At 53.1% G+C, this 14,123-nt stretch overlaps 1 protein-coding gene across 2 annotated transcripts in view; it reads right to left on the reverse strand.

Moving 5' to 3' along the window:
* Positions 1 to 2,694: 2,694 nt before the first annotated feature.
* Positions 2,695 to 14,123, reverse strand: part of SLC4A3 (solute carrier family 4 member 3) — a 34,612-nt gene continuing 23,183 nt past the window's right edge. For both annotated transcript variants that reach the window (XM_032692613.1, XM_032692611.1), the window contains exons 13-23: positions 12,769 to 12,982; positions 12,237 to 12,458; positions 11,762 to 11,910; positions 10,252 to 10,446; positions 9,603 to 9,809; positions 8,908 to 8,997; positions 7,170 to 7,336; positions 6,522 to 6,775; positions 6,099 to 6,268; positions 5,435 to 5,608; positions 2,695 to 4,688 (exon numbers count right to left, since the gene is read on the reverse strand). In XM_032692613.1, coding sequence (XP_032548504.1) covers positions 4,611 to 4,688; positions 5,435 to 5,608; positions 6,099 to 6,268; positions 6,522 to 6,775; positions 7,170 to 7,336; positions 8,908 to 8,997; positions 9,603 to 9,809; positions 10,252 to 10,446; positions 11,762 to 11,910; positions 12,237 to 12,458; positions 12,769 to 12,982 — 1,920 coding nt within the window. In that variant the 3' untranslated portion in view covers positions 2,695 to 4,610. The remainder of the gene's footprint in view (positions 4,689 to 5,434; positions 5,609 to 6,098; positions 6,269 to 6,521; positions 6,776 to 7,169; positions 7,337 to 8,907; positions 8,998 to 9,602; positions 9,810 to 10,251; positions 10,447 to 11,761; positions 11,911 to 12,236; positions 12,459 to 12,768; positions 12,983 to 14,123) is intronic.

Genomic DNA, 14,123 nt, shown 5'->3' on the forward strand with positions numbered 1-14,123 from the left:
TAATACAGTTGATAGTTTTAGGAACAGACCTTCTATTTTTAGTATCTGGACAGGCTTGCTTTTGTAAAGATAAACCTCTTCCCATACAGCAAAGAGGTGGGAGAAACTTCTGGTAGGAGTGCAGTCCTGGTCTGGCATAACTGAGTCCCTTAGAAGGGAGCAGGTGAACACTTGCTCCATCCCAGAGCATACCCTGGCAAACAGGGGGCCTGCAGACATACAGGGTATGCAGCCTTGCAGCTCTCTTACTCCTCCTGCCCCAGCCCATCCCTGTTGCCCTCCTCCCCACCCACCTGCTGTCTCTTCTCCAGCAGAACAACCAGCACCGACTCCCTCGAGCTGGCCAGATGTCCCTCCCTTCAAGCAGCACATCAGCCTTTGGTAGAACCGTTTGATGACTGAACCCCCACGCGTGACCCAAACCGAAGCCCCCGCAGCAATCCTGCCTGCATTGCATCCTGGTGCACTGTGTTTCCCAGCACATCCAGCACCCAGGACCATATGGATAAGCTATGATCCTGGCTGCCTCCTCTCCATCATCGTGGCCAGCCATGGAGGCCCTGTACTCTGCCCTCGAAGGGGATTCAGCACCTTTGTGAGGCACGTGCAGTGGTGCCAGAAGGGCTTCGACCTACGCAGCCTGTACCATGTGCTGCTGCTGGTGCTGCCACGGAGTTCCTCAGGGCAGGTGGAGAGCTGGCAGCACCTGCAGAGGCTCGCCCACTGCCAGCCTGGCTCGGCCAGCCCCGACATGGCCAGCAGCTATGTGGACTGGCTGGCCTCCTACCTGCAGCACCTGAGCACAGTCAAGGAGAGGTTTGACACCAGCGTGGTGGTTCCACTCTGTGAGAACTTATACATGCATGAGAAGCCAGCTTCCTGCCCCATCTGGCAGTCCCCCTTGGCATCCATTCCCCACCTGGCTGCACACCTCTTTGCCCACCAGCGTAACTGGGGGCTGCTGCTGCAGGGGGAGACCCTCAGTGAGAGGGTATTCAGCCCCCAGAGCTTGCATGACCTGCATGGCTTTGCTGATGTGGGGCCTTTTGTGAAGGTCTTGAGGCCGGTCCCTGATGTCTTTTACCGGAGCTTAGTCATGGCAGATCTTGCCCAGAGGTGGGTCTGTCTCCACCGCAGCAGGTACAGCCTCTCCTTGCCACCGTCACCGTCACTGCCACAACAGCCACCAGCATGGGGCAGAGCAGGGCTGGCTCCCAGCACTGTACAGCCCCCCACTGCGCAGCAGGGCCCCCCAGCAGCCTGGGTCTCCCCTGGGCTTGTACAACCTCATGGTCCCGCTGCAGCCCTCAGGCAGCAATGCTGGGGAGCTGTGAGCCCAGCTGTGGGAGAGCCAGGAGGAGCTGCTGGCCCTGCTGCACCACAGGGAGCGGGTGGCCGCCCTACATGCTCAGGTCCATCACATCGCCCAGCGCATCCGCCTCCTGCGCCTGCAGCAGCGGAGCGAGGGGACAGGGCTGGCCTGGACCTGGCAGAGCCCAGGTATGGGTGTGGGACATTGCTGGCACCAGGATGCCCTAGCTGAGGAGCTGCAGAAGAGCCTGGAGCTATAAAAGTACCATCACAGCATCCTGGAGGCTGACTGGCTGTTGGAGCTGGAGGTCAGGCCCATTCTCCTCTGGAGGATTGATGTGGTAAGGGGCATGTGCTCGCTCTGCTTGCGCTACCTGGTCTGCATACCAGGGTGAGTGGGGAACTGCTGTGGGGCCAGGGTGCTGCATGAGAAGGGCTGTGTGTCCAGGTGGAGATGTGGATCTTGTGGGACTGGGTAGAGCCATAACCTCTCCAGCTCAAACCAACGGCCCGTTAGGCAGCCATGTGATGATGTGAGGAAGGAGAGCCATGGAGTGGGGAACGGAAGAGGTAGCGTTTCCTAACATGGTAGAGCAGCCTGCAGGTCTCGGATACTCCCATCCAACATATCTGGATGCTCAGGACGCAGGCACCCACACTGCCTCCTCTCCGGCAGGTTCAGCAGCGCTGCCAGGACCTGGAGCACTGCCTGCCCAACAGCAGGCGCGGCTCAGAAACAGGATGGCCACCACTCCTGTACTTGGGCAGACTCAGCCCTCTGCCACGTACCCCATGGCATTGGCCAGCCCCCGGAGCAGCCCATGACTGACCACATGAGGTAGGACTACTGCCTACTCCCAGCAGCAGCACCCAGGAGAGCATGACTGGAGGACACCCAGCCCATCACCATGTGGGCTGCGGGCAGCCAGCAACTCATGGGAATCTGGCTCCTGCCTGGGAAGAAAGTGTGGACAGAACATGTTAATGAGATGTTTCCTCCATGCTCAGCACAGGGCCCTGCCATTCAGTGTGTGGCTACAGACTGCATAAGGACATGGGCACTGAGCGCTCTTGAGCACACAGGCAGGAGTGCGTACATGTATACGGATGCAAGCAGGCAGGAATATGTGTTTCTGGTTAAATATGGGGCTCAGACTCCCATTTCTAGCAGCCAGCATGGGGGATCTAGCTGGGCCCACAGTAACCAGTCTGCTTGATGATGGCAATGGAAAACCCACCTCTGCGCTGGTAGTGGATGACATGGTTACAGCCCTTGCTCCAGCTGAGGCTTGCTACCTTACTGGCTGTTGTGGGCAAGAAAGTTTTGTGTTGGGGAATTTCAATCAATTTATTGCCGTTGGCAATAAAAACAAAGGCATAGAGCCAGAGGCACAATTCCTGTGAAGAGTTTATTGGTGTAGCTGTTTCCACTACAGTCAGAGGAGTCACAATGCACAGCAACGACAGGCCTCCTACACTACACAGGGAGGACAGGACACACACGGCCACAGACACACAGAGACACTCGTCTCTCCGCCCTGGGCCCTGTGGGGGGTGCCAGGCTGTGGGCAGGAACCTGCTGTGGGGGGAGGCTTCTTTCTCTGATGGGATATTTCTGCAGCCTCCCAAGGAAGGCATTGGACCCTCCCGTAATGAAGCAACCACCATCTCTCGCAGGAGCCAGGCTGGTAAGTGGGAACAGGGGCAATGTCTTGTCCCAAATCCAGTGGTGAAGCATGCATCCCAGCTTCCTCCAGAAGACCACTCCAGCTCCAACCATCAGGGAGAGGCTGGTGTGCCTGTCTCCTCTGGCACTACCCTTGGAGTTGCCAAGGGCAGTAAGGGCACCATCAAGCAGTTTCTGGGCCAGCTCTGAACAAAGGCTGCCAGGTCAGGGAGACCCCAGAGGAAGCCCTGTCAGGCAGAAAGGTGTGATGCACAGAAGTTCCATATGAATATGAGGAAGAACTTTACTGTGTTGGTGACCATGCACTGGAACAGGTTGCCCAGAGAGGCTGTGGATTCTCCCTCACTGGAGACATTCACTGTCTGGATGCAGTCCTGTGCCATGTGCTCTAGGATGACCCTACTTGAGCAGAGAGGCTGGACCAGATGACACACTGACCCATCCTGTGATTCTGCGTTTGGAGCTGCCCAGAGGTGATGGGGGCTGAGAGGTGGGCTGAATGCCGCTCCCTCCCACTAGGAGGGAACCACTGGATGTGAAAAGTCATCTCAATATGGCAGCAGAATTGGGGCTGGGGGTTTCAGTGACTTCCTTGTAGGGTTGCAAGGAGCCAGACTCAGTGGATCACTGCACAGGGAACGGGAGGGGACCCAAAGGACTGTTTTGTGCTCCAGCACTACATCTCTTGTATAGCTTCTTAAACATGGTTTATTCTCAGGGACAGAAATGTGGGCATCAGGAACTGGGATGCAGCCCTATGATGCATTTACCCCTGCAACCTTTGTGGAGGTGCAGAATGGCACAGGACTCCTCTTAGTTCCTGTAAGAGGGCAGACACTCAAGGCTTCAGGATACCTGCTTGTCCCCAGCCTCCCCTCCCGGTGCAGTTTGCCTTTGGGAATAAGGTTGGGAAAATTGAGAGGAGGCTAACAGCCTCTCCCATGCCAAGCAAGAGCTGAAAACAGTTATGTGGGAAGGTGACTGCACAGATGATGGTCTGGAGGACAGGGCCAGGGTGCCTGTCCCTCTTTGCCTGTCTGCCAGGCTGCAGCAGCCCCAGGGGCTGTGGCAGAGGCCCAATGTGAGCACTCCTAGAAGGCAGCAGAGGGAGCAGGAGCAAGGCATCTGCCAGCTGAGTAAAGAGACTGCTGGCCTGGGAGAAGCCCACTGGCCTTCCACAGGCAGCTTCTAGCCCATCTCTGTGAGTGCTCAGTGTCATGTGGTGCTGAGACATCCAAGCTTCATGGTAGTGGAGGGGGATGCAGTGACACCAGCTGGCAGGGTTCCCTTTTACCACCTGGAGACCAGGCACAGGCTGCCTCCAGCAGGGAGGGGACAGACTCCTGACCCAAGGGCACTGAGGGCCCACACAGCTTTGGGATGTGAGAGGCATCTCTCAGCCCACTAGGTCCAAGAGGAGAGAGACTCACAGCCTCTGCTGAGCGAGCGATGGGGCAGCCACATCCAGGGCTGCCTCCTGCAGGGCTATGGAACAGCCATTCGTTGGTCCAGGCAAGAGATCGTTGACTCATGGCAAGTCCCCAGTTAGTTCTCAGGAGGGGTGAGCAGGTGCGAGAGGCCTGTCCCATGAGTGGGGAGGGCAGGTCCCAGCTCACACAGGCATGTGCAGCTCGTTGTACTCATCCCGGCCATCCTCGTCAAAGTTTGGCTCCGCATCCTCTGAGTCCAGCTGGGAAGAGGCAGAGACCAGGCTCTGAAGGCCACAGCCAGCCCCAATGCGGGGTCAACCCTGGCATGGAGGGATCAGCACACAGCAACCCAGGCAGCTGGGCTGTGCTGGAAAAGCAAGGCTCTTGCTCCTTCCCCTCCCAACAGGCTCCTTTTTTAAACCCTCATGCCTATCTATGCATCCCCAGCCTGATGCCCTTTCCAAGGCCCGGGGCTTTGGTCCAGCACTGCAGCTCCCCCCTCTTCCCCTGCTTGCAGCACCCACTCCTAGGTGCTGCTCCAGGCTGTTCTCCAACAGGAGCTCAGGATGTTGACAGCAGCAGAGGAGCTGCCAGCTCTCAAGCAGCTGCCAGCACTCTGGTATTGTGGTTACATGTTTAAGTGCCAGGCAGCCACAGGCTCTGCTGTGATGCTGGGCTGTTGCTACTGGCTCAGTGGGGAACTGGGGTGTCTCTTGATGAATGAGCCACAAGATGGAAGGGGAAACCTGTATTCTTGGCCTCTGCCTAGTAGGAACCTGCGTTTCCTTGCCCTAGGCTGCCCATCCATCTGACACTGCACTCCCAGAGCTAAAACCTCCAAGGAAGCCATTCACCCACCTACTGCTGTTGAGCAAAGACCCTCAGATAACAGCAAGAAAAACCAAGGCTTTGATGGCTCAGGTTCTCCCAGCCTTTCAGGCTGCCAAATCTCCTCAATCTCACTGCAGTGTTGCAAGCTAGACTGTGAAGACAGTTATCTGCTTACCGCTTTGAGCTCCCTGTCGTGGAAGAAGCGGGGTAGCACGAAGCGTCGCAATGGCACTGTCATGATCAGAACGAAGGGGAAGGCCAAGGATGCCACTGTAGACTTCACCACCCAAAGCAACACAATGCAGGCCAGTTGAATGCAGGTGAAGAGATTCATTCTCCAGGTCTTCACCTAGGAGGTAAATCCAGTCTAAGAACACATTATCCTTCCACACAGATTAATGAACACCCAACCGGCAGAATGTAACCCTTCTGCATAGATTAGTACAGCAATGCAACACTGCTGCATGCTCTACCTGCCTTTACAGCGAGGTAGAACTCCATAACTCATCAGCCCCTGTGTGACTTGGGAGCATACCCACCTGGCAGTGCAGTGTCCCTTCATCCACTCAAGCAATGCATCACTCCTATCTAGAAACTGTCTGTCTGTCCATACAATATACTGGCAATACACTCCTGGGTGCAGCCTAACAGCATGCTATCCAAGGCATACAATGGCATTGTACCACCTCTGTGCATGGCTTGCACTTCTCAGCACAAACTTGCAGCCAAGGAGGGTCACCAAGCCAAGCATCACTCTAGCAAAGCACTATCCTCCCCTCACCTACCTCTTCTTCCTCCGCTCCTCATTACCTGGTTCCCTGCAACTTGTCTTTGCTCACCTTGACAACGTAGATGTGGTCAGGGTGGTGCTTGGATGGCATGAAGATCAGAAGCAGCCGCTCATAGAGCTGGATGCCAGTGAGAGATGTAACCCCCATGTACAGGAAGATGCCAAAGAGCACAGCCAATGGGATCTGCCGCAGCATGTTCCCCATCACAATGGACAGACCTGCACAGACAGAGCTCAGGGCATGGTGTGTCCCATGCCACCCCCTCCACAAGGCACCTCAACCTCCATCCCTCTCCCACCCACTCTCTGTCCTGGGCTGCTAGGGAAAGAAAGCTCCAAAGGGGTTGGTGTGGGCAGTCCTGCAGTAAGCAGGCAGAGCACAGGCTGGCCTGTGGGGCAGGGCCACTGCCAGCAGATGCACACAGTTGGTCCTGAGCTCTCCCCTCCCTCCCTCACCCAAGCAGAGACTCACCAACGAGAGCAGCAATGAGCACTCCAGTCACACGCTGTTCCTTCACCTCCTTGATCCTGGGCTTCTCTCCTGGTGCGATGGCCTTGCTCATCACAGTCAGGGCATTGACATGTGTGACGGAGCGTACTGTTGCTGCGGTCAGCCAGGGCAGCCCAAAGAGTGCACAAAGCCCCCCCATAGTGCCAATGAGAAGAAGGTCCAGGTGGAAGCCAGAGCCTTTCAGCAACTTCCTCTCCTTCTTGCTAACAATCAGCCTGAAAGAAAACAGAGCCCAGGTCAGTGCCAGGCCCAGGTCAGTGCCAAGAGACAGCACTGCAGCTGGGGACAACATTCAATTCACTCTCTGGAGACAGCACACATGGGGATAACAAGGAGATGGCTGAGGAGAGGGATGGATGATGGCTGTCAGCTTCAGGTTAGAAGTTTCCTCCTGTGCTTGGCTGAGGCAGGTCTCCTCCACACCACATGCCGGGGGGGAACCAAAAGATGAGTGGAGAAGCCAAGGTACAGCCTGAAATGGCCAGGATCCTGCCCCTGCTGTTCCTCTGGGTTGCCCATTGCATCTCCACGTGAATGGCACCAGCGCTTATGCTGGTCTTGCCTGCCTAGGGGTTAGTGACAGTTGGGGTTGGTAGGGGAGGTACTCACGTAGTGATCTGTGTCTCCATGAAGATAAGAATGAAGACCAGGAGAGCAGGGATGGCAGAGGCAAACATCATCCACAGCGGAAAGGTCCCACTGCTGCCCATGGGGTGAATGAACCAGCCACGCTTGTGAGGAGATGTGACCGACAGGCCGGAAGGGACATTCAGCTTCTGGTGGTGTAGTCACAAAACCCAGCAATTATTCATCAATACACACCTGCCCACAGCCTCACACAGGACTAGCCTTGATCCTCCTGCTCTCCCTGGTCTGAACACTTCAGATGATGGGATAAGCCACCCTGAACTGAGCAGGGCTTTCTCATGGGTAATCAATCCCCTTCAGTGCAAAAAGTCCCATGTCCCCTAACATGAGCCTGTCTCATTTCCTTTCAGCTACTGAAATGTCTTTCATTTTTGTCCAAAAGACCAAGGAATCATCTTCCCTCAGGAACCTCACCCCCATGCCACTGGTTACAATGCTCCTTGACCTCTTCTTGGACAAATTAAGTGCTCTGAACTGCCTACCCTACTCTGAAGTGGCTTTCCAGACTTTCCAAGACTTTTCTGAGACATTTTTCAGCATTGCTTTTGCAGTGTGAACCCCAGAAGTGACCACATTCTCTGGAAATGACCTCACCCTGACCATGTTCGGAGGGAATATCATGTTTGTGGCTCTCATCAGACCACACAGACTCCTAGCTGTACATCATCCTGATCCTGTGTTCATTAGCATTTGAACCCTTGGCTCTGTGCTCCTCTACAGCAATTTTTGCTATCTGCACTGCAGGGAGAGTTTATGATTTGCATTTATGTTAATCAGCATAAGTATGAATAATATTTCTGGAATGCTTGTCCTTGAGCTAAGCTGTGTAACTAAGTACCATTTTCTCAGAAAGCTTTGTACATATGCTGAGTTAATACTGAAATGATAATGCTTTTGATATTAATTGTAGAAGTGTAGAAGGGTATGAAAAGAATGTAACAAAGTGCATGCTTTTACTAACATCTGATAGACCCAAATTTTTCATTGAAATTCAAATGAATAAAAAATGCATTTTGATTCCACCAAGCCTTGGGCTGTCTTGATAAAAACCTTGCATGATGAACAGGAAATAGCTTCCACCCTTTCCCCAGTCTTAGTGAAAAAAAATACCACAACAAAAATACATAAATACATATCTACTGAAAAAGGAGAAAAAAATGAAACCTGTGAGATGGGCTTGTCTGATAACATTATCAAACTTAATGCTAAATTTGTGCATAAACTGGGAAAAAATTATTAAGATGGTGATCAAAATATTTAGTAGCCTCTACAATCAAGGAGAGAATAAGTATGTTAAGTATTAAACCCCACTGAAACCATTCTACATGCCAGCTTCTTCAGTGTGCATAACCAGTTTATATCCTGTTGATTAACTACAAGTATTTAGAGTTACAAACAAAGAATTAACTGCAGTGAAATTCCTTAAAGCCCCTAAAGCCTCCCCTACTAACAGCTGGAATACTAGAGGGATACTAAGACACTCTAGTCCCTGTAGATCTGGCCTCAGTCTCAGCAAGACCCTTGGAGCTTCCCTTCAGCATGGGGGTGAGGACAAGGGGAATGTCTCTGTTTGCTTTATGCTGTTATGACTAAAGAAGCAGGAAATACAAATTCCCCATTGCACAAGAGCAGGCTACAGTGCCACAGGGAATTACTGCTGGGCTGCAGGAGGGGCTCTGAGGGCAGTGCTGGCACTTACCTGTGTGTATGTGTCAGTGATGGTGTAATCCACCAGCACCATGACCAGGATGGAGATGGGGATCCCAAAGTCTCCGATGATCCGCCGAGCCTGCAGAATAAAGACCTGTCACTGGCAAAGAGAAGGGCCAGCTCCATGCATCCACCTTGCTACAGAGAGCCTGCAGCAAAGAGAAGCCCCAAGTGGGGCCAGGCACCACTGCAAACCTAAGCACTGCTGATGGGCAGGCAAGGGAACCCAGACTTGACCCATAGGGCTGTGCATCCCATTGCCCACATAACACACAGTCCTCTTAAATGACTGGCTAATTGCTCCTGCTGGCCTTTTTAGACAGTGGTGCAGGTATTATACAGATGCCCTGCATGTGACAGATGTCCAAAGAGAACAACTTGTAAGCTCTTGCCCCTATATTCTAGTTTAATAGATTTCTATCCAGACCAAAGAGCTTTCCCAAGGTGCAGAGAACTTTCCAGCAAAGCTCACTGGAGCAGGACAGTGCAAATACTGTCACCAACAGTCAGCTCTGGTCTGCAGCCTAGGGTGGGCTACTATCCCTTCTGCAAGGTACTTAAGGGATTTCTGGTGTTTCTTTGGGGGACATCCAAGTGCTCTGGAGAACAAAGGTCTGTACCAAGAAGAATTACATGTTTGGCACATCCCTCGTCCTCAACATCTGGGTCCCACGAACTTCTCACCTTTCCTCCTAAGAAACGGCTGTTCTTGAACTTGCGCATAAAGAAGGCAATGAAGAAGGTGCCTAGCATGAGGATGAGGGAGAGGAGAGCAGTATTGGGCTGCATCCTGGTGCCCAGTGACATCGCATCTGCAGAGAGCATGCTGGCATTCAGGCTGCTCTGCACATTCGGTGGGTAGAACTTCAGCAAAGGATGTTCTGCAAACACCTGGACAGGTGAGAAAAGCAGCAGGCAAGTTACCACAAGGAGGGGCAGGAGGCACTGTCATTAATGGGAGCTGGGGGAAGCGGAAGTGTCCTGCTGTGTGGAGAGGTGAGGGTGGTAGATGGTGGGCACGGACAATCCCAGCATCTGTCACTTCACCTCACAACCTACCCAGCTGTAGAGGGTTGGGAAAAAAAAGTGGCCCTCTTTAATGCCTCCTGCAGAAGAGAAGGGGAGAGAGACATTAGGGCTCTTCCTGCCACCCTCTGTGATGGCACAGGAGGCAGCTGTGCTGAGGCATGAGAGGCCAGCAAAGAAATGCTCTGCAGAATGTCTAGGAAAGCTGTGGCTGAGCTGGCCCTGTTCCCCTGCCACTTGTATGCTAAAGCAGCAGGGTGTGAGAGATCAAGAGATGCAGTGGCCCATCTCCCTAGGGAAGGTTCACCTTGTACAGTTTGTAGAAGGTCTCGTAGATAAAGATGAGGGAGATGAGGAAAGCAAAGATCTCCTGGGTGAAGGGCGAGATGTAGCGCACCAAGAAGCTTCCCTCAGCTGCCACAATAATGAAGATGAAGACGATGAGCCACAGACCAATCCACACTCTGCCTGTGAGATACTCAATGCCTTGTGTCTGGCAGAACTGAAATGGAAAGGGGAAGGAGTTACTTATGGCTCCTCAGGCTGCCTCCTGCATCTGCTCCCCATTAAGATGAAAGACTCTCCTGGAAAAAAGCATCTTCATCTGCTTGGGCATCCAGCACAGAGACAGTGAATTCATTGCTGAAGTCACAGGCAAATTTGCAGACTTTGCTTTAACACCTGCCAGCTCACACCAAGCAGGTCTTTACCTCTTCAGTCTTTTTAACAGTACCTCCTTTGCTTTCTGCTGAAGCCAACCATGCATGATGCTCCCCATCCCACCCATATGGAGGTGCCGTTGCTCAAACACAGCCCTCCACTGCTCCATGCACTCAACAGCACAAGCCTGTTCCCTACAAAGGAGAGCGTGAGCATCCTGCTATGTTCCATTGCATAAAGGCTACATTAGCTAGGCCATAATCTCAGACAGCACCTCTGCTCCTCCACACACATCAACACCAACTACTTCCAGCACCAGTCACATCCCTCCCTTTGCAACCTTCCTCGGTACCACCACAGGCAGAGGTACACCTGTGTACAGAGTGACTGGGCAAAGAAAAGAGGTCAGTGAGAAGTGCAGTCACAGGAGAGCAGGGAAATTCACACTCTGCAATGGCATCACCTCCAAACTCTTGACACACCAAGGTGAAAATCTAACTGCAGGAAAAAACATGCTTTTTTAAAGACACAGACATGCTAAGAGTCAGAAAAAAAGAGAAGGATTAGACCCATTGCTTGAAGGTACAGGGATGCTTGTAAGAGTAAAGGGGTCATGCTACTTAAAAAACATATCCATCCTGGCTGGCCAGGATACCTCTGCACACACCCTAGGCCTCATCCTGAGAGGTAGGAGTAATGTACATGGCATATCCCAAATGAGTGGTACACACATTGTTGGGCTCACATACAAGGAAACCTGGACACAAGTGAAAGCTGTGAAATGGTCTTCAAAGAAAGCCCCAAGAACAAGAAAGTTTTAGGATGCAGCTACAAGTGCTTACTGTGCCAAGACGGGCTGCAGCACAGGGCTGGGGGACAATGCTTCCCTCAGAGTCAGCAAGTAGAGGAGTGCTCTTATCACTGTCACACCTCAAGGGATAATGGACACAGCAATGGGAGGCAGAACGCTCTACAGTGTGACCTGTAAAGGGTCAGCAGAGCCAGGGGCAGCCCTGGCTGAGCTGAGAGGAGGCTGGAAGGACCCAAGGAGTCCACACTACCAAAGACACTTTGCAGAGCTGAGAAATGCCAGCTGCACTCTCCAGAACAAGGGCAGAGTGAGCAGGTGCCAAGCATAGATACTGCCTCACATGTACCTTGTAAAAAGCTTCTTCAAACACCAGCAGAGGCCCTGAGAAGCCAATGACCAGGAGCGGCTGGGCTCCGAGCAGGGAGAAGAGGATCCCTAAAACTGAGGTGGAGATTATCAGCTCGGAGACCCCCATGAGACCCTCAGTTTTCTCTCCTGGGAAAGAGAACAACATGTGAGTGTTATAGTCCGGACACAGGCACCATCACTACAGGCAGACAGGCTGCACAGCTCCAGAAAGAGGAGGCAGGTCCCCATCCCATCAGTCAGAGGTCCCCTGTGTTAGGCAGGGAGCATGGAAGGGGCCCAGGGAGCCGAGACTGGAGAGGCCAAGTGGCAGGGTGGGAACAAGGCAGCAGCTGAGATGCAGCGCGACCACTCTCCCTGAGCAAACAGCACCAAAGCCCACCCCAGCACAGCATCACACAGACACAGCCAGTGTCCCAGAGTGCAAAGAACAGACCAGAAAGCAGGCCCATTACCTAGGAGTCCCCCGAAGGTGATGGCAGGAGAGAGAGCAGCAAAGTAGATGAAGAGAACGGCTGCGAGACACTGGCTGTGCAAGGCGTCTCTGATGTCACTGAGGTATTTGGGGTACCTGCGCTTTATGTCCCGAACCAGACCTCCAAAAAATATCCCGGTTCGCTTCAAAGGGTCGTCCTCAGCTTCCTCCTCTTCTTCCTCAGCTTTCACTTCACACAGCTCTAGAGGTGCACGGAGGGCAGAGCTTGAGTAGGGAACAGAGGTGGGCCCTTGGGCTGTCCCTCTCCCCAGTACCTCGTAGAGACCTTCCTCCAGCAGCACTAGCCTGGTGAGCCCCCTCCACTGCACATCCCACTGCCCCCAGGTGCCAGAGCTGCCAACAGCCAGTGTCTTGCTCCCCTTGTCCCCCTCCCAGCTCCCCAGTGCAGGAGCCAGGACCTCCTCACACCTCTGCCAGGTTCTGGGAGGGGAGGGCCCACTGGGGCATGCAGGGCGCTAGGCATAAACTTGCCCAAATGTGAGTGGAGAGACCTTTGGCTTCCTGAACAGTCCCCTCCTTCATGGACTTCTGCTCCCTCTCCTTCCTCTTCTTCAGCAGCAACTTCTGGAAGGTGGCAATGGATTTAAGCAAGTCTTTCCCCTCCACCTCCGATGGGGGGATGACAATGCTGCAGTCCAAGAACTCATTGATTGCGTTGAGGAGATCTTGACGGTCATCTGCCATGTATGCAGCCTCATGGAAGTGCTGGGAGGGGCAGGGAAAAAGAGAGAGGGAGAAGGCTCAGACCAAGACTAGACCCAGCTACCTACAGCCTGGAAAGTCAACACTTGCTGTGACCCTTACAGTAACATCCTGCTCCCTCAACCCACTACTTGTCTCACTACTGCCACTCTGTGACCCACACTCCTGAATCCCGCTTCTCATTTTAAGGGAAAAGCTGGTGGAGCCCTAAAGCACCATAGATAAAAAGCACAAGAACCAGGACCTGAGCAGGAAGCATAAGAGACTCTTGGGAGTCTCCACATGGCAGAGAGAGAGAGAGAGAGAGAGAGAGGAAGAGGGAGAGAGGGGAAGAGAGAGGGAGAGAGAAAATAGGAGTCTACAGCATGAAGGAAGCCATGCAAGGGAAACCAGGCAGAAAAGGTGAGATACTTCTGAGAGCAAGGGCAGGATAACAAGGAGGGACTCCAAGGAGACCAGGAGGGGACAGCACTACTGCAAATAAGCAGGGAGGTGCTAGCAAACAGGCAGAAGTGCTGCACTGCCTCTGAAACATGCCTTCAGAGAAAGGGCTGGAGGACGATGAACAAGTGAAGAGCCTTTAAAGCAGGGAGGGGACAGCTAAGGTCCCTGCAGCACACAGACTCCCTGGAGCCACACTTCAGTGTAAACGATACTGTACTCTCTCCATGGCGCCAGCCACTGTGTAACCTTGCTACAGCCAGCCCTGGCTGCAGCAGCTGCCTCTCCTCTTCCAGCAAGATGAGCAGAGACTCAAATGAACAAGATCAGTCCACAAACACGGTGCTGAAGCTGGAATATGGCGTTTCACCTCTTCCAGGTAAAAACACGTTCTCAGCTGAGTCCTGTGTCCTGTACAACTCCAGGGAAGGGATCTTTCACCTGGGAGACCTTGTTGTCTATAACCCACATTTTCTGATTGAACCTTTTAGTCTCCAGTTCAGGGAAAGTTGTGCACTATTGGCAGGACAGGAATGTTTGTTACTTGCTTATAGTTACATGGCACCAGCCAGAAGAACCCTGTGAACCTCTGATCCTCTTGTCTTGAATGTATGCAGATGCTCAGATTGTCTTTTAGCATTTAATTCCTAAACAAGTTAATGAATTTCACTTTCCTGCCATGTGGACAGATGGGGGACTTCCA

This window comes from Chiroxiphia lanceolata, chromosome 7 (assembly GCF_009829145.1).
Source record: "Chiroxiphia lanceolata isolate bChiLan1 chromosome 7, bChiLan1.pri, whole genome shotgun sequence".
Lineage (NCBI taxonomy): Eukaryota > Metazoa > Chordata > Aves > Passeriformes > Pipridae > Chiroxiphia > Chiroxiphia lanceolata.